The 19,435-nt window shown below is 41.4% G+C and overlaps 2 protein-coding genes across 5 annotated transcripts in view; one reads left to right on the top strand and one right to left on the bottom strand.

The window, feature by feature from the left end:
• Positions 1-15,208, top strand: part of clstn1 (calsyntenin 1) — a 31,675-nt gene extending 16,467 nt beyond the window's left edge. For 2 of the 4 annotated variants that reach the window (XM_062391773.1, XM_062391775.1), the window contains 16 exons: positions 96-291; positions 997-1,205; positions 1,859-2,008; positions 2,295-2,480; positions 2,594-2,842; positions 3,790-3,911; positions 4,029-4,191; positions 4,573-4,623; positions 5,618-5,775; positions 5,986-6,134; positions 7,616-7,860; positions 9,146-9,316; positions 9,572-9,717; positions 9,857-9,992; positions 10,922-11,106; positions 11,870-15,208. In XM_062391773.1, coding sequence (XP_062247757.1) covers positions 96-291; positions 997-1,205; positions 1,859-2,008; positions 2,295-2,480; positions 2,594-2,842; positions 3,790-3,911; positions 4,029-4,191; positions 4,573-4,623; positions 5,618-5,775; positions 5,986-6,134; positions 7,616-7,860; positions 9,146-9,316; positions 9,572-9,717; positions 9,857-9,992; positions 10,922-11,106; positions 11,870-12,064 — 2,711 coding nt within the window. In that variant the 3' untranslated portion in view covers positions 12,065-15,208. The remainder of the gene's footprint in view (positions 1-95; positions 292-996; positions 1,206-1,858; positions 2,009-2,294; positions 2,481-2,593; positions 2,843-3,789; positions 3,912-4,028; positions 4,192-4,572; positions 4,624-5,617; positions 5,776-5,985; positions 6,135-7,615; positions 7,861-9,145; positions 9,317-9,571; positions 9,718-9,856; positions 9,993-10,921; positions 11,107-11,869) is intronic. The other 2 variants (XM_062391777.1, XM_062391776.1) reach the window with 1 other exon arrangement.
• A 1,665-nt stretch (positions 15,209-16,873) lies between these two features.
• lzic (leucine zipper and CTNNBIP1 domain containing) lies at positions 16,874-19,435 on the bottom strand. Its single transcript, XM_062391778.1, has 7 exons — positions 19,166-19,435; positions 18,786-18,910; positions 18,548-18,683; positions 18,083-18,181; positions 17,871-17,966; positions 17,545-17,626; positions 16,874-17,450 (listed from the first exon to the last, which is right to left on the bottom strand). Exons 2-7 carry the CDS (start codon positions 18,884-18,886, stop codon positions 17,395-17,397), a joined length of 570 nt encoding a protein of 189 aa, XP_062247762.1. The 5' UTR covers positions 18,887-18,910; positions 19,166-19,435; the 3' UTR covers positions 16,874-17,394.

Raw genomic sequence — 19,435 nt, 5'->3', positions numbered from 1 at the left:
TTTCCTTGAACATAATTGTTCATTCTGAACAATGTAATTTCCCATCTGTCGTCAGTTATCTGAGCAAAGTCTCCTTTGACTCTTGACGTGTTCAGGTGAGATTTGCGGCTTCAGGATCCACGGGCAGAATGTCCCCTTTGAGGCAGTGGTCCTTGACAAGTCCACTGGCGAGGGGGTCATCCGGGCCAAGGACAAGCTGGACTGTGAGCTGCAAAAGGAGCACTCCTTCACCATCCAGGCTTACGACTGTGGAGAGGGTCCTGATGGTGCCAACATGAAGAAGTCCCACAAGTGAGTCATCCCCTGCCAGTTCACGAGGCCCTTTGATTTGAACCGGCAACCTTCTTGTTGAAGAACCACCACTCTACCACCTAAGCCACACCGCCCCCTCTCATATCTATGTAGGATAAATAAGGGTTCTTTCAGATGTAACTCTTGAGGTGCAGCTCACATGAAATTGACCCATTTGCTGTGGAAAGTGACAGCAAAGCAAACAACAGAACTGTGAATACTGTTATGTGATATTTGTATTATTTTACCAAAAAAGCTAAATTATTATTTAATTGATGTGCTGGAACTGTTGAAGCAGTGATGCCAAAAGCATAATGTACGAAATATGTCAGTAGCTATGGTAACAAGAATGAAAGAATACAGTTTTCTTTATAGCTCTTGTGGAAATAGCCTTTGAGTCTGTTGCAACTGTCAGACAACACAAGAACGACAAAATAATTTACAATTAAAGGCAGACATCAAACAGCATAGAGCTTCATATGCATATCGATAGCTACCGGAAATATTCCTTATTATTACACAGAATAAGACATTTCTTTTATTTTCCTCTTTCATCATGAGCCCTTTAAATAAATAAATGGATCTCAAAAGCATCATGTAATATGATGATAGAATATTTTAGCTTGGGTTATATCTTTTTTCATGAAGTATGTCTTTTGAACATCCCCAGTTGCCAGTGCCTTAACTTTGAAATGTCCCTATCAGGGCCACCGTCCATATCCAAGTGAACGACATCAACGAGTATTCACCCGTGTTCAAGGAGAAGTCCTACAAAGCCACCGTCATCGAGGGAAAGAAGTATGACAGCATCCTGAAGGTGGAGGCAGTGGACGCCGACTGCTCGTTCCAGTACAGCCAAATCTGCAACTACGAGATTGTCACCCCTGATGTGCCCTTCACTGTCGACAAAGAAGGTGAGGACCATCACTTACGTCTTATTGGGAAAAAGCTGCAGCGTGTCTAAGAGCCAGCAATTGTATTCAAACACATCACATCGCCTATCGATCTGTGTAAACAATGTTGACAAAAGACTGTCATTTAAAATTCACTGCAGCTTGTGAAACAATGTCAGTCTCCTTGAAATGTCAGCCGGGCTGTTCAGTGATTTGTATCCGGCTGCAGGATTGTTTCTGTGTCTTGTTAAACAAAATGAAAGATCCAGTGAAATACAACATCAGAAATCCAGCCTAAGCTGATCTGATGCTGGTTCTGAGGAAATACAAACAGGTGATACAGTGGCTAGAATTCACAATGATTCATAGTGTGAGTGACAGTTTAAAATGGGAACATATTAACCTGAGATCAAATTTGATCTTAGCTAAGCAAAGGCCATCACATTCTTTTAATAACATAAATACTGATCACATTCTCGTGACATGGTAAAGACTGACAGTGAAGTCTGGTCACTTCTGGGCTTTTTGTGCATAGATTTCTATTCCGTATTTCTGCTTAATGTAATATACTGTATATAACTTAATATGTCATGTTTGGGTATGCTGCTTAAAAATAATTGTATACCTGTTATCTATCTCCCCTCATTCAATGTTATTTCACTTGCTTTTTTCAGGCTTCATTAAGAACACAGAGAAACTGAGCTACGGCAAAGAACGCATGTATAAGCTGACTGTGACCGCCTACGACTGTGGAAAGAACCGCGCCTCAGAGGACGTGCTGGTCAAGATCAGCGTCAAACCCACCTGCAAACCCAGCTGGCAAGGTAGCAAAGCTCTCCTCTACTCGCTGTAGCTCAACATCCATCACTGTTTAGGTGTGTCTTTGATGAACCAAAGCCATCCACCAACTTAACACAGGTTGCCATTGTCAAAAAAGGTCATTTTACTCCTTTGTAAAGAGGCCTTCTCTTATGGGTGAAAGAACTGAAGTACTTCTTAATGGACAATTACTATTGGCAGCCTCCGTATTGACTGCACACCTTTTGTCTGTTCTTTGCTGAAGGATCCATTTTCACTCTTTTTTTCCTACACTCAATCTTCCTCTTTCAGGCTTCAATAAGAGGATTGAATATGAGCCTGGCACAGGTAGCCTGGCCCTCTTCCCCAGCATGCACTTGGAGACCTGTGATGAACCAATCACCTCTATCCGAGCCAGCATTGAACTGGAAACCAACCATATCGGGAAGGGCTGTGACCGTGACACCTATTCTGAGAAGTCCCTGCACAAGCTGTGCGGTATGTTAATGCTCCACAGGGAATGGTTATTTTCAACAGATGGAACAATAATTATTGTAATATTCTCAAATCCCCAACATAATTGCATCTGACCCATTTTATTTTTTTTCTAGGTGCAAGCTCTGGTACAGTGGAGCTCCTCCCTGCACCAAGCAGCTCTGCCAACTGGACGGTCGGGCTGCCCACAGATAATGGGCACGACAGTGACCAGGTGTTCGAGTTCAATGGTACCCAGGCCATCAAGGTCCCTGAGGGCATGGTGAGCACCAGCCTGAAGGAACCTTTCACCATCTCTGTGTGGATGAGACATGGCCCCGGGGCCCATGAGAAGGAGACCATCCTCTGCAACTCTGACAAGACAGGTAACATCTTCGAAGCTGTCAGGACAAAATTGGTCATTTTGCTCCAGTTTGACTCTTAGTTTGATTGTTGCCTCATTTCAGTTTAGTTTACTTCTAATATGAAGACTATTTGTTCATGACCATATTTCACAACATTAACTTGTTATGTCATTATAAGTGAATTTCAGAAAGATGTATACAGCTTGGAAACAAAAACAAATTTCATTATTTTTTCATTTTTAAGTCAAACTTTAAACTTTAAATGTTAAAATACCTTTTAATTACGCAGTCAAATAAAATGATCTGATTGAGCCTTTGGATTCTAGTGCTGGAAAAACATTGAGGCAGTGCACAAAAATACATTAAACTTGTAACGTACCAATATTGTATTGTACCAGATCTGTAATCAATTTTCTGAAAATGTCAGCATCCTGTATTGAATTCAAATGGCTGGTATCCACTGAAGGTGACACAACTAAGTGACATACTTATTGTTGCTGCACATGTCATCTCTGAAAATATAATATCTATATATCTAACAAGCTAATAAGTAACTTAAGGCTCTAAGCTCCTTGATCTTACTGACTGTAAAGTCTGCGTCCTGGCCGGAGAGGGGGAGGCCGATCATCAGCCTCTGTCTGATGGCTTATATAAGAAGGATTACATCAGAACGGCTGCAGCCTGGATCCATGATCTCAGCACCGTTCATGACCACCATACAACACACTGTCTGAGCTTGTGCTGGTAACTAACAGAGCTCAAATTAAATTTTCTTACATATGATACCATTTCCCTCGAGATTTAAGATTTCCCTTCTATTGTCTAACTGTGGTTGATTCCGTGGTGCTTTTTAGACTCTGTTTATTCTTGTGTTGAGGCACTTGATGCAAAATAATCACCAATTTCCTTAAATTTTTTTGTCCTGATATTTCATGTCCCGATTCCCTCTCTCATATTCTCCTCTGCAGAGATGAACAGACACCACTACTCTCTCTATGTCCACAACTGCAGACTGATCCTTCTCCTCCGTCAGGATCCATCTGAAGCTGAGAACTACAAACCAGCAGAGTTTCACTGGAAACTCGACCAGGTCAGCGGCTTCTACTACCAAGCAGCCTGCGACAGCAAATTAAACTGCATTTGACTACAGCTAGTTGTATTGTACTCTGCAACTTTCACAGTGTGGATTTCTGCTTGTTGTCAACAGGTGTGTGACAAAGAGTGGCATCACTATGTACTGAACGTGGAGTTCCCCACTGTGTCTCTGTTTGTGGATGGAACTACGTTTGAGCCCTTCCTGGTTGCAGAGGACTACCCGCTGCACGCCTCCAAGATTGCATCTCAGCTCACGATTGGTGCCTGCTGGCAAGGTAAACTCTTAGAACAAGAAAGGGAAATGAGTCTTAACTCTCTTGTTTGGCAAAAAGTTTAATTGTGACCAAATCAGAAGCACAAAGACAATTAATGAAAAACTTGAATTCTTGTTGTATTTGACTGATAATTTGAATCTGTAACATTTAATTATGTTTAATAGATGATTAGTAAAAAGATGCTGTAATGCTGCCTGCTAATCTGTTATTTCCTCTCACATAGAGCTTGTGTTAAGTATATCGTGCATGTTATTTTATTGTCAGCCTATGCAGGAATAACTCTCTTGCACCTCGACCTCGTATGTAGCGTCTGAATCTTTCCTGCAGATCCTCAATCTTCCTCCCTGTCTCTCCCTGCTCTCTTGTTTCTGTCCTTTACAGAAAACTCAGGACATGACAATGACACTGACACAGTGTCTGAGCCCACCTCAGGTTGCTCAAGTCTTTCCCTTACTCCTTGTGTCAAACAATGTCCCACCATGCTAACTGCATTGTCACGCCATTTCCACTAGAATGATTCTCTCACATTCTAGATGCAGAATGAACTGTTTGATGTTTGCAGCATGATGCAGAATAGATGCAACCTTATTATTCTTTTTTGCATTTTCTTCCCCCTCCATTTATACGCTCTCCTCGCTGCAGCAGTGAGGCAGTTGTTTTTCTCTACAACCTGATACAGAAGCAGAACAAAAATAGACGTATAACGAGAACAAAACTGACGTGGCTGCAGCATTTTGGATGTGCTGGCTTGCCTTTCAGAACGTGACCTTGGGGTCAAAAGCAGTAGCTCATCCATATCAGATAGCAGAGCTGCACACACACACACACACACACACACACACACACACACACACACACACACACAGCGTGACCTTGAGATTTCAGGTTTGTTTCTGACTTTGCAGTGGTGCAGATTTATGCTCATTATTGTTCAGCAAGAAGACAACGCGGTTGTTTCACCTTTAACACAACAGGATTTTTGCACGTCAAAGAAACACACGGTTGTTGTGAAATTTCAAGGCTCCAAACTTCAGATATTCCACTATTAAAAAAAAGGTGACATAGGAGGATTCATTTCATCACTATCGTAGGTTATCCCCACTTTGAGTTTCTTTTATTTTTCTGTTGATGCCATTTTTTTTCCCACAGTAAGGCAGATGATCACCCCGTTAATGCAGAAGTTGCATGTGTTTACTGTTTTGTATAAACTCATTCATCATTGTTCTGTCATGCTCTCTGGGCCTCAGGCCTTGGAAGGGCACGCATTCTAACTTGCATGAAATCCATTCACACCAGCGTTGCACTTTGAGAAAGCATGCTTATATCACCAGGTAGAAAAGGTGAAGTTTGTGGAATATACACTTGAGCAGTTTATACGTGTGTGTTTGACTGTTTTCCTTTCCACATCCTTTCCTGATGTATCCAGGCGGAAACGCTCGTATGGGTCAGTTTTTCCGAGGGAACCTTGCAGGGCTCATGATTCGCTCTGGAAAACTGGAGAACAAGAAGGTGATCGACTGTTTGTACACATGCAAGGAGGGCCTGGATGTGCAGCTGCCTGAGGAGGTCGCTTCAGCTGTCAAGGTGAGGACTCATTCAACCTCTGTCAGGCTGGATGTATTTGTGCATCAAGAAGAGGGTCTGTCTGTCGTTCTCAGAAATGTCAAGCTTCAAAGAAAAGCAAAGTCTCTCAGCGGCTTTGACAGATTGCATTTACAATGTCTCAGATGACTTTCCTATTCAAGTGGATGGAAACGTGGTCTCACAGTCCGTCACCATGTTTTCTTCTCTCAGGTGGAGATCAACCCCAACCAGTCCTCTCTGACCGTCGAGGGCGACGACATCGATGCCTTTGACAAGGTCATGCAGCACATCTCCTATTTGAACTCTCGCCAGTTCCCGACACCTGGCATCAGGCACCTTCGCATCTCCACCACCGTCAAGTGAGTACCAGACGCCAAAAATGCTTCACCACTTGTTATTATCTTCTCTGCTCGGTTTCTATCGTGTCACCTCGTCTGTCAGTCAGTAGCAGCCCAATGTGCATGAGACAGGTTGTTTCTGTCTAATAAACATTCAGAGAAGGTTCGTCTTTCTGCTTTAAATGTGAGGATGGTTTGTTGACCGAAACAGAGGTCAAAGGTTTTATCTGATTTCCATAACAGAGTAAACATGAGCTGTTTTGGTATTGAAGGATTGTGCATTTTGATTTCTCTACGTCTATGATGTACATTTTGTATAAGTATGTTTATAAAGAGAGATAAATATTAGTAACAAAACAGCAGGACTATGACAGAAAATAATGTATTAAAAATACAAGTGTCTCAGGTTGCTGCTGAACCTAATCCAAGTTTAATAATTGTTTTCGTCTGCATACACACTAATCTGCATAAAATGAGTGTTACTGTGTGAACTGAGCAGTTATGACGAATGTTCCTCATACCTACAATTTCTCTGAAAAAAAAAAACAACCGCAGTAAGCATTTTTATATGTATAGCAGTTAGCAGCAGTTCCTCGATTTATATTCCTTACTCTCAGTTTGCAGAACTGGTGGCTAGAATTTATGGAGTAAGGGCGCCTTCATATATATAGTGATCACGTTTGTCCCGGGCCAAATTGAACCCCATAACAGTTGATAACCATAACCGAAAATGTAACGACGGTTAAGGGTATTGCGCACACATTGACTCTGCTTCTTACTTTCCCTCTGTCTCTCTCTCACTCCCTCACGAACACACACTGACCCAGACTCAGCTGACGTCTCTGACCCACTAAAGATAAAAAACATTAATTCGTTTGAAATGACCTCCCCGATATCATTATTGATCACCACATAATGATCAAAACTTTTCTGAAAGGAGTAAAATCTTCCTTCATAGTTGTGCATTCATTCATAATTTAGCTTGTGTAGTCTCAACTCACTCTCTCTTTCTCTCACGCAGACACATGCTGAAACACGCACTCACACACACAAACGGTGTCATCGGACACACGTCTACTCAGACTGGGTAAAAACAACAGAAGTTGTCATCTTAGCCAATGAATGCAGACCAGAGGAGATGGTGGGGCACGCTCAGTTTGGCTTCATTCGGTTGGCAGTGTGCAGAGCGATTGACAGACACAAATGGGAGCAGTAAATAACTGACAGAACCAGCAAAAACGTATCATTCATTTATTTTTATTTGATATTTGTTATTTAACATTTAACATTTAACATTTATGAAAAGACCCAAAATGAACACAGAAAATAAACAGACGACTTCATCATTACAAATAAGAATTATTCTGTCCCAAGCTTTTTAATCCATATAAAAGGTTGATATAGATATATATATATATATTCGGTTTCCACTTGATCACTTTCCTTTAAAAAAAAAAAAGGTTTTGATTTCAAGGTATTAAACCTTTTATCTTCCCCACCAGATGCTTCAATGAGGAGTCCTGCGTTTCGGTGCCTGATGCTGAGGGTTATGTGATGGTGCTGCAGCCCGAAGAACCAAAGATCAGCCTGAGCGGCATCGACCACTTCGCCCGCAGTGCTGCCGAATTCGAGAGCCAGGAAGGTGTGACGCTGTTCCCCGAGCTACGCATCGTGAGCACCATCACCCGTGAAGTGGAGGCTGACGCTGAGACTGAAGTCACGGAGGGAGCTGATGATGACCCCACGGGTAAGAGAAATGCACACAGGGCGCCTACATAACCTTTGATAATGTTAAAGAGGATTAGTAGACCCATTTCTCTCAGTGGATTATTGGTATTTTCACTCCATAGCCGGCACAACCGCTCACTTAAATATGCTGATTTTCTACTTCAATGCTGCCCCATACAATATGTAATCTTACTGCTGGACATGGTGAATGTGCAGTTGATGGCTTTGTAGACATATAGCAGCTCCTGAGGATTATGTCCGGGGGATGAAGGGATTGGACAGAAGGAACGAGTGGGCGGGAGTGAGAAAAGCGATAAGTTGTTTACAACTTCATGGGAGGGGTCAGTTGACCAGCCGTGCCATCTGTTAGGCCTGTACATGAGCTAAGAGCAGGAGAGACAATAGACGTGCACCGAGGCTGACACAGATACAGGGAGATAACATGTCCTGTGGTGAAGAGCAGGCCATGTGGGACAAAAGGGCTTACAGTGATCTGTTGCTATTACCTGCATTACCCTGCCCCACCTTACTCAACCAACAAATGACTCGATTAAGAGTCACTTCAAAAGTCCAAAGGTGCAAAACAGAAACTGCATGAAATAATCTGTTTGATGAGAAACAAGTTGATGACCTATATTACCTATATAAGAATATAGACATTTTTTTCTGAGCGGCTTTTCATGTGTCTGTTGTTAAAATAGGTACATTTTAAGAATACAAACCCAAAGTAACAGCTTGCAGGTTTTTTAACAGTAAACATGAATCAAATTTGTTTTAAGAGCAGTGTGGTCAGCTTCAGTGAGTTCATGAGTAAGGACAGATAGCAAAGATCACTGTATAAGTGGTATAATTAGCTTATAGATATGTAAATGCCTACTTAACCTATTCATATTTGAATTATGGACAATGGAAGTTAAAGTAACTGGGGTAAGGCTGTTCTATCAGCCCATATTTAATCTTCAAGATCAGGGTGATTCTACTTCCTCCACGCTTATAGCTCAATTGTTTTTTTCTAGAGCATTCTCTAAAGCTCTAAAATAAGACGGCTCACTGTTTTCCTCTGCTCTAAATTTTCACAACTTGTTAACTTGTCTTTGTACTTGTGAAGTGCAGCCAAATGGTCGTGTTTCACATATTTCACATATAAAGAAGAAGGATTTGAGTCCTGCAGATTTTTCCAAATGCACGGAAGTAGTTTCCAGTCTTGGTGCATTCACACTTCAGAAGGCAAACATGTATATTACAGGCAAAATGGACGATCCGGTAATGTACGACTCGTCAACTTTACTCCTTTGTTCATTCAGTCCAAGAGGCAGTGGTGTCAGAGGAGATCATGCACAACCTGGACACGTGTGAAGTGAGTGTTGTGGGAGACGAGCTGGACGGGGAGCACGAGAGCCTGGAGGTGGACATGTCCCAGCTGCAGCCGCGTGGCCTGGAGATGAGCTCCTCTAACCTGGGCCTCGTCATCACAGGTACAGTGATGAGCACAGAGCAACTTCACATAGAAAGAAAATGTTATATAATGTGTAGTTCAGAAAAATAAGCTTATTACAAACTATATTGTCTGTTTGTAGGCTTTTAATCTGTCTAAACTACATTACATGATTCCTTTTTAAGGATACATTTCTAATACTAAAAACATTATGGTCTTCCTCTAATATGGACACACTTACTGGTTATGCTGGTCAGATTTCTTTTTGACCCAAACTCCCCTCTCTGTGTTCCAGGTGTGAACACCATGGCCAACTACGAACAGGTTCTGCACCTGATCCGTTACAAGAACTGGCACACTGAGGCTCTGTTTGACAGGAAGTTCAAACTGGTCTGCTCTGAGCTCAACGGGCGCTACATCAGCAATGACTTCAAGGTCGAGGTACGACGTTTGGTCACGCAACAGTGACGCTTTCATGAGTCACACGAAATGCCCTTTTGAGCTTCATCTAAAATGGAGGGGTGTTGATGAGAGGTTGGGACGGTTTACATATGTGGTCCTTATTTTGTATTCTCTCTAGGTGAATGTTATCCACACAGCCAGTCCCGTGGAGCATGCCAACAACGCCATGGTGCAGCCCAATTTCATTAACCCCATCCATCATGCCTCTGTGGATCTGTCTGGTCACAACCTGGTCAACGCTCACCAAGCCTCAGGTACTGCAACGTGAAAGCCTAACATTCAAAATGTTAAACCAAAACACAGAGCAATGTTTGTCCTTTTTATCATCATACAAAACCAGATCAAGTCGAATGTCGCTAAAGAAAAACCTATTTCTCTCGGTTTGTTAATAGCTATTCCAAAGATTGGCAATAAATGAATGAAGAGATGAAATTAAAGTTCAGCCTCCGTCCAAGCAAATTCTTGCAATTTTAGTTTTTGTCTAAAAACGGATTAAACATGACATGCATGTTTATATTTCACTTGTTGAATTGTGATTCTACTTGATCCTCTTTAAGTTGACAGCCGCCTGCTGAAGCTTCCTCCACTTGCAGTGTTTAATGGATCTGTTAAAGTTAATCCCCAACGTCATAATCAAACCAGCAATCTGCTTAATTGTTGTGCTGTAGATAAATAGTTGTCCTCTGCTATAGCAAGCGTTACTGTAGCTGGATAACAGACTATTAATTAGAAGTAGGGCACGTATGAAACCTTGGCTGTTTGCCTGGTTGTTTTTTTGAACTGACACAAGTTTAGGGATTACACTTGAGTGCTGTGTGTGACATCTGTACAGGCGGCACAAACATTTATTTCACAGCTTTAGTAATATTCCGGGCAGTTAGGCTCACTAAGTCTGCCATCACACAGGAAAGGCCCTTTGCTGCTAATATGGTGCCAAGTGGAGCATGTCTGGAGCAGAAAGGCAAAACTATTTAAAGAATCTCACCTAGAGCTGCAGAAAGTGTTAAATTGCAGTTTACTAAGAACCATTAACGCTGGCACTGGCCCACCGTGAAACTTCAGCTTGACACATGTAAGCTAGGCTAGTCACCACGTGAAGGGGTTTGAGGGTTTTTATACATGAATGTGCAAAATGAACTTAGTATGTGTCTAAAATCATTTTTGTGTGTTTGTGTCCACACAGTGGTTCCCAGCGCTGCCACCATCGTCATCGTGGTGTGCGTCAGCTTCCTGGTGTTCATGATCATCCTGGGCGTGTTCCGCATCCGTGCTGCTCACCAGCGAACCATGACAGACCAGGAAAGTGGCAAGGAGAACGAGATGGACTGGGACGACTCGGCTCTCACCATCACCGTCAACCCCATGGAGGTAAAAAAATACAATAAAACACAATGTTTGCAGGAAGGTGAGATGATGAATTGACCAGTGAAAAGCTGTGGAACAGAAAACCAGAGCTCAACTAAATGTGGCCGTGTCGCTGCTCAGACAGCTTTTCACCTGCTAATGCTCTCTGGGCAATGTGTGAGCGTAACCTAGATTTATCTGAGCTGTCGTGATTTACTATGAGGATGGAGGTTGGCCTTTGTTGTAGGTATTTCTGGATTTTCACCGCACTAATTCATATAAAGGAATTTGTGTTGGAATTTTGTGTAGCCAGTCTCATGCTCCAGACAAGAGAACAGAACATTAAGTCTTCCACAAGTCCAAAGTGACATTTCATTCAGACTGAATAAAATGATTGGCTGACGTACTTGTAACTGTATTACTGTTAACTGGGACAAACTGTAAGCAGTTCTTTTTAAACTTGACAACAGACATTGGTAGAATAAGTCAAATGATAAAAGCATCCTCTTGACAGAGAGAAAACCAAGACAGTTCGATGAGTTAATGACTCTTACTACTTGTTTTATTACCAATATGACCTGAATCACAGGAATATGTCATTTTACTATTTTCATTAAATTACTGCATTGAGTTATATATCAGAAATGCACTGGGATGCACCCAACACCAGTTCCTTCTGACTGGTCTCAGCAATAATGCAGCTATAACAGTTCTTAATCACTAAGAACATAAATTTCTTCACTGAGATAATGACTCATCACAAACGACCCCTCTGCCTCTTATTCAGACCTACGAGGACCAGCACAGCAGTGAGGATGATGAGGAAGAGGAGGAGGAGAGCGAGGACGGAGAGGAGGAAGATGACATCACGAGCGCTGAGTCAGAGAGCAGCGAGGACGAGGAGGGCGCGGAGCCGGAGGACCAGCAGGGCGCCAGCAGACAGCAGCAGCTGGAGTGGGACGACTCTACCCTCACCTACTAGAATGAATACACAAGCACTCACATACACACACCCCAAATGCATAGTACACTCAACACAGCTCTCTTTGACATACACATCACCAACTAACACTTACTCAGAGGGTTACACACACACACACACACAAACACACACACACACACCTACCAGAGATTCATGTCTAAGGAGCCAGGATGTAAACAAAAAAAAACACACAAAAAAAATTCCCTTCATCGTCGAGGTTTTCCTGTTGTTATCTTAGTGGTGGTACTCAGTGTAGTGTAGTCATCACCGGATCGCTGATTTTTACTGTTTATTTTTTTATTTATTATATTTTAATTCCCAGGAAAACTTTTGTTTTGAACTGTGTGAGGAAGCCAACCCTGCACTTTTTTATTTTTTCTCAGACAAGAGGCGTTCAAACAGAGAATCATTTAAATTTTTTCCCCTGATGTATATTATTGCTTAATGCTTTTTGATTTGTTTGCAGCTAAACTCACCTGACTTGAGTTTTCTTAGTTGTCCACAGTGAAAAAAAATGTGCTTTTAACAAGTAGACTGCATTTTCTTTTCACATTTTTTTTTTCTTTTTAGTGCATGAGGATATTTGAGTCATATGTGTAGAGAAATAAATTGCTTTTTAAAGATTTTGTAAATATAAAGAAACCATGTAATTAGTCGGTGTGTTAGTGAAGGCCTGCTCAACAGGGTCCAATATCTAAAACAACGCAGTATGTAATGTAGAATATTTGTGTCACAGAGGCTGTAGCATGTTGCAAAGATTTCCCGCAAAAAGCTGTTCCATCAAGCTTGTACAAAAACTGTCTGCTTCACGATGAGAAACCCAGGACTGTTCAGCAGAGGGTTCCATGGCAGAGTTGTGTCTATTTTGTCTTTTTCTCTGTTGTTGCAAAAACAAAAACCATTTGTTTTACGAACATGTAAAGCAGGACTGGTGGATGGTTTCAGCTTCACACATGCTTTGCTCTGCTTGCACAGGTGGCAATGCTCTACATGTCACATGTATTTCATTCCCAGTAGATCTCACTGTTGTACAGAGGGGATTTTTTTTTTTTTTTTAATTCGAGTTATAATCTTACTCAGAGAAACGCTAATGTACAAATTCAAATTTTGTGTGGAGCGGTACAAACACCAGATCAGCAGGTTCTGTTGTGCTGTTAATCTTGAAATATGGGTACTAACATTTCTGCCAGTGTAATTGGACGTGTGGAGAGATTTCCTCAGCAGCTTTAAAACGTCTTCTGCCCATTTCTGTGTTGACAGAAGTAGGGAGGAACATAAAAATCCTTCAAAGTACAGTTTTGCCCTGTTGCAACTTTATTTTCCATAGCCCAGCTATTTAATCTTAAGTTGAAATAATACATTTAAAAAAGATGGATTTTTAAGATGGTTTCTTAGAGCAAACTGAGCATTATCTTTTGCAATTCATCGAATTACAACTGCGGGTATGATTGCGTAGTTTGCAACAGGAAAGCACTTTAAAAATGACTCATCTTCTCGTTTGGAACTAAAAATTTCGATATTTTTTTCGCATTCGACCACTAGATTTTATTGTAAATGGAACTGTACTGTAGAGTTGTTCTAAGATATTTGTTTACATTTGTAAACTTGTTTTCCTTCTGGTATTAGTGTAAAGCTTATACAACTGATTGGGAAAATGTGTCCAACCTCTTATCTCCTCTCAGACACTGTTGTAACTATTGTGTTCGTCTCATGTTTTTGTGAAATGAGTAAAAAAATGTAAATCATTTCCTAAACCTGCATTACTTCAAATCAGCATCATCAGGATTAGAAGTGTTGGGCGTCGCGAGCTCCATATTTTGCATGCAGACCTATTTTCAGAGGCCGAGAATTTCAGTTCAGAAACACATGAAAGGCTGTTTTTGAAGATTTGATTTTTTTTTTTTTTTTTTAAATTCAATATAATTCCGTGATGGAAACGTAGTGAACAGTCTCCCCCTCCTCGATGACTCGGAGCAGAAAGAAGACGAGGTCTGAGCCGGCTGAGATGGGAGTGCCTTTTGCCTTTTATCAATCATAGCGAACTTAGCAGGTCTAACAATAACACTCATTCATGCTCCTTTATTTTTTCATTTTTTTCGTGGCTTTGTTGGGGCCTGAGGACTCACAGTCCTGTTGGAATTGCTTGGATTATTATTAATTGATTTGTGTTTGTTAAATGCTAGATTTCCTGCAGAGCTGGGGATTACACTTTTCTTTGAAGTCTGTTGTATCAATAATCCACCGCTACTTTTATTAACAAACATTTCACGTAGATGTCATGTGTCCATGTTGATGTGTAGAGGAAGTAGATCCATATTGTACCTTCTATAGATATTGTACTAAATCATATTGACGGAATCCACCTTTTTAAAAAAGATGCACAGTACATACTGAAATTGCTTTGGCGGCGTACATTGGGTTTGCTCTTAATTGACCTGCTTGTGTATAGTGGAAGGTGATTTTTGAACAGTGTCCTGTTGCCTGAGTTGTCGAGAAATGATTTTTGAGGGCAGCATGAAATTCACAAGTGTCGAAGCCTGTCGACTCTGAAATCGTTCACGGTTTCATCCAGTCAAACACAAAATGTCCACATTGCATCTACAGTACACAGTACAGTACCAGGCGTCACTGACATGTGACCGCTGACTCTGAAGTCAAGTCTCCTCAGTGACTCCACCGTCTCCGGTTCTTTTGGGAATAGGATTTCCATATAAAGTGTAAGTCAGTTGAATTGAATGTCACTGCCTAACAAACTGAAACGCAGCCATACCTTAGTAACACTAAAGATGTAAGGGGGAGTGGGGGGGGGATTTACTTTGCATGAACCACAAGTTTGTGTACGTTCCATGTGGGGTTGTGAGACTGGAGTGAGCAAGGAGACGTGATACACTACTGATTCTCATACTGTCCGTTTCACACGTCCACAACACTCCAGATATATATATATATTTTGTTTGTTTTTTTCTTTGAGAATTTGCTTGAGGAAGGAAGGTGACGGCGTTATTTTTGTTTTATTTTGAACAGTTGGATGTTTCCTTTGTGCTTGTTGGAGCTGCTCTCACTTTTCTACCAATTGAAAGGCAAATTGTAGTGAAGTTGATGCTTGCTCGCAAACAAAATAAAGGATGATGAGATGGGGTATAACTTCTGTGTGCTCTTGTTTTATTTCACTGGGATCACACTGCACTGATGGATGGTTCACACCCTGGTAGGGAAAGTGTTTAAAATGTTGAATGTTAGCGCCATCTGGTGGTGAGGACGAAACCCAGAAGCCTAGAGAGTAAATGGTGCAACAGAATTTAAAAAGCAAGGTAAAGCAAATAGTACTACAAATTACACACGATCATAAATACTAGTCCTCCTAAACATGTCAGATTTCAGCAAGATCCATAAATTATTCTGACAAAATATACGAAAATATTGAAAAACACCAAATCTCACAATGTTTTAGCCTGAAATAATACCCTGAAAATTCCTTTCAGGGTATAACTTCCTTTGGTTATATTCTGTCCCTCCATAAAAGGTCATGGAAATCAATGAATAATTCTTTGCGCAATCATCCTGGGTGAAGGCAATCAAATACCTGTACAGATTATTTTACTCCTTCAAAAATAACACGATTTAAAAGCTGACGATCAGGTAAGACTGAATAAATAATTTGAATTTGTCAACTTGCAAATATGTTATACTGTATTTGATCTCCGCCAATATAAACCTGTTATATTCAACACAATGAAGTCACAGCATATTGGCAAATATGTGCTGAACTTTATGAAATAAAATGTTATCTCCCATTATTACATCAAACCAGTTTATTTATTTTTCTGCATTTACTTGTTATTAGCAGGGTGAGGCAATGACAACCCAACTGATGCATGACTTATTTGCAGGGGTGCGGCATTATCCAAAGCAGAACTCGTTCAAATTAGCTGTGGATTCAGATCAGGGGACAGATCCAGGAATTTTTCTCTGTTCAATATTGTGAGAGAAGGTATTTTCGTTGATTTCACAGAGAATAATTCATGGGACGCAATGAAAAAATGTCCGACATGTTAAGAAGACTAACAGGAGTGTGTGTAATTTCAAAATCCAGATCTGGTGAATTTAAATGGGATTTCATGAGGGCACTGCTGGACCTGTTGGGTGGAGGAATGCACTCTACTGAGGGACGTCTTTGTGATTTGTCGGCCCGATTCCACAAAAAATACACAACCGATTTCTATCATTCTGGTTAAAGTCGTTCCTCTCAACTCAATCACTTTGATAACTGGTGACTGAAGAGCCAGGTTTTGATTTCACTTGTAGCCACCCGCTTCACTGCTACAGTGCAGGCTGCCTGTCTCTTTAGAGTGACTTCATGTTGCACTTCTGTTAACCACCACGAACTGAATGACTGTCATGAGATGGCTGCTGGAACCATCACAAGACCCTTCACAAAACAGATGGCATCGAGTCCACGACACGGAGGGGAATTTTTTTTACTGTGGGTTGACTGCTCAAAAACTGAATTAAATTTACATTCATCTCAATAGCAAAGTTTTGCCTATGAAAATCTAAAGTAGGGGGCTTCTAGAGGGACATTTTGATCAGACGCTTTTATTTACTCCCCACTCTGCCATGTTTCCATGTGTTCCTGTCTGAGCTGTGACTTTTAACCACTGCTATGTTTTGTCAGTATCGTATTATCAATGTATTTTCACAATTTAAGTCATTCAACATTTCAAAGCTTTTTGTGACCAATGATTTGATTACTAACTCATTTGGAAGCTGTTTAGTAAACGGTGGGATAGAATCTCTCGAACTGATAAGTTGAATTGTATGAACACTGCATTTAATGTCATTGAGTTTCTACACAATTGTTTTATATGCACCTCTTTTTTCTTCAAAGCCTTGTACACAGCTACAGTCGAGATAAAATAACATCTCTAATACAAGCAGCATTCACACACAGGAAATCCACATCATTCTTTTCACACATAAACAGCAGCTTACAAGAAATGCAGCACAATTCACCACAGAATATTTCTCCTTAAAGTCTCCACTCTCCTTTACATTCATGTGCAACATCTTCATCTTAAACAAATCAAATGCTCGTACCTATAATACAACTTTACATTTATCTGCAGAACTAAAAGACATTTACAAAAGTGTGTGATTGTGTGTGTGTGTGTGGGGGGGGGGGGGGGGGTATAAAAGCATATTGTTATAAAAATGTTAGCATCCACTGCAACACCTAGAAGTTCAGATTGTTTACAAAATCAAACATCAATTGGCACATTCGTTTCCTGGTAATAACAAAGGCCGAGTTAATAAAATATTTTGCTGAATTACTAGACTTTGGGTTTCACACCAGAGCTGGCTAAAGCCAGGATTTTGTCTTCGGAGCCTGAACAGGAAAAAGCAAAACGAGACAAATGTAAAAGTTCATCCAATAATAAGTGTTATCAACCATTTCAGTGAAATCAAATGCTTGTTCTCACCGAGATTTGCAGTCACTTTTTCAAACTGGCTCAGGGTTGCTGTCGCGTTCTCAGTCAGGAAAGTCTCATCCTCGGCAGTGAGCTGACAAGGCATTGACAAAAGTAATTCATTTGAGGTTTGATTAGGCAATAATAATAAAAAAACTGTTTTAAATGGGAGGTTGAAGCGCGTTGAAGCAACAGCTCTGTCAGTGACACTTTATAACTAAATAGAAGGCAGTTCAGCTTAAAGAGTTGGTGTGGAAAGATGAGAATAACCCATTGAATCATTCATGAACTTGTAGGGGGAAAAAACACGTCACATCTCTGCTGTGAGCATTCCTCACCTTCTCTCCTAGTTTTCTCAGGGCTGTGAGGATTTCCATTTTCTGCTGCATGTACATGTCCCGCGACAGTTTGCCCACGATGACATCTCGGCCCATCTGGGGGGGGGGAAACGGATCGCAGAGAAGTTGGGACAACTTTCAGGCCGACCAATGGAGTGAGTGCCGTAAACGCACAAACAACAAAAACATTTTCTAGATCGTGCTGTTCAAACCTCTGCTAGTCTGGTTCTCAGCTGTCCTGGCTGCTTCTTAGCAAACAGCCGGATCACCTCTGGAGTTTTGAATGCTTGGCTGATGGCAGCCTGGATTGCCTGATGAAGACAGAGACATACTTTTGAATTTATTCAAAAGTTTAAAAGCCAAGTCCTGAAATACATTAAGATTTATTGAGCTGAACTGGCAGAAGGAGCCCGGCGACTGAAAAAAAATTCGTACAATTTAGATGGAACACAATAGGGAAACATTACTAGGATGATTTTATCTTTAATTTCGACCAATAGATCCCTTTCACCTAAATCGTACACACTGGACCTTTAAGTTTTCTGTCACACTGTTGAGAAAAGTTCTATACAAACTTAGTTTGATTCAAATCACTCAATTACAATTTATTCCAGACTAAGTGGAGTAAATTCTTAAAAAAAACTATAACTTCACACTATCAATGGATTGTCCCTCACCAGCTGCATCCCACCCAGTTCGTCCACTAGTGTCATGTCTCCTGTCATGATCTTCTTAAGGGAGTCATTGAATTCATTCAGCTGTTCCAAGGTTTCCCTCTTCGTCTCCTCATACTCTTCCTCGTCCAGCTCTTCTCTGGAACAAACACGGAGACGCCTGTGTTGTATTCACTGCCACAGATGTACACCATCACATCACCAGCTCTGACCCACAACCTTACATCTATGTCTACTGCACCTGCATTCCTCCAGATCCTGGAGCTGCTGCATCAGTCTGTCCAGCTGCTCCTCCATGTTTTGCCTCAGTTTCCCTGTTTCTGATTTCCCGCGGGATGCCATCCTCCCCAACGCAAGGTCTCAGACCTGAGGAGAAAAAAAACAAAAAGCAAAACAACAGTTACTAGTATGTCACCTGAGGACTTCAAGCTAGCTCGCTAGCTGTCTTCACGAACAACGAAGGGCAGCAGTGAGCATCACAACACAACTGCTCCACATCAGGCTCGACACAAACTATGTAGACAAACTGTCTGTGTTGGAAACTCAGACTGTCTTAGCGGTGGAAGGTGCTCAGTTAGCGGAGCAGCTAGCTAGCTAGCACGCTAACAGAAAACGTCTCACCCGGTTCTCTCAGTTGAAAATCTGTCTTGTGTTGAGTGAAATGTTTGCATCGGTTTGACGACTGAACAACCGAGGAGACTACAAACGCTTAACTGGACTTCCGCTGACGTCACTGGCTTTAAAATGCTTCATCAGACATTGGTGGAGACGTTTGTGATGTTGAACGCAGCTCAGCAGCTCAGGCGCGTGGGTGCGGCCGATCACGCTCAACGTCGTCCGTGACGTCACAACAGCGGAAGCACCGATCCACTGCGCCTCACTCCAAAAGAT

The sequence above is a fragment of the Platichthys flesus genome, chromosome 7, assembly GCF_949316205.1.
Source record: "Platichthys flesus chromosome 7, fPlaFle2.1, whole genome shotgun sequence".
Taxonomy (NCBI): Eukaryota; Metazoa; Chordata; class Actinopteri; order Pleuronectiformes; family Pleuronectidae; genus Platichthys; species Platichthys flesus.
The sequence above is the reverse complement of the archived record's forward strand: the minus strand, read 5'-3'. Positions and strand labels throughout refer to the sequence as shown.

Coding starts and splice junctions, on each gene's coding strand:
- lzic (XM_062391778.1), bottom strand. CDS start 18,886: ATGGCATCCCGCGGGAAATCAGAAACAGGGAAACTGAGGCAAAACATG. Junction 18,684..18,785: donor CAGGATCTGGAGGAATGCAG/GTGCAGTAGACA, acceptor TGTTTGTTCCAG/AGAAGAGCTGGACGAGGAAG. Junction 18,182..18,547: donor AACTGGGTGGGATGCAGCTG/GTGAGGGACAAT, acceptor TGTCTTCATCAG/GCAATCCAGGCTGCCATCAG.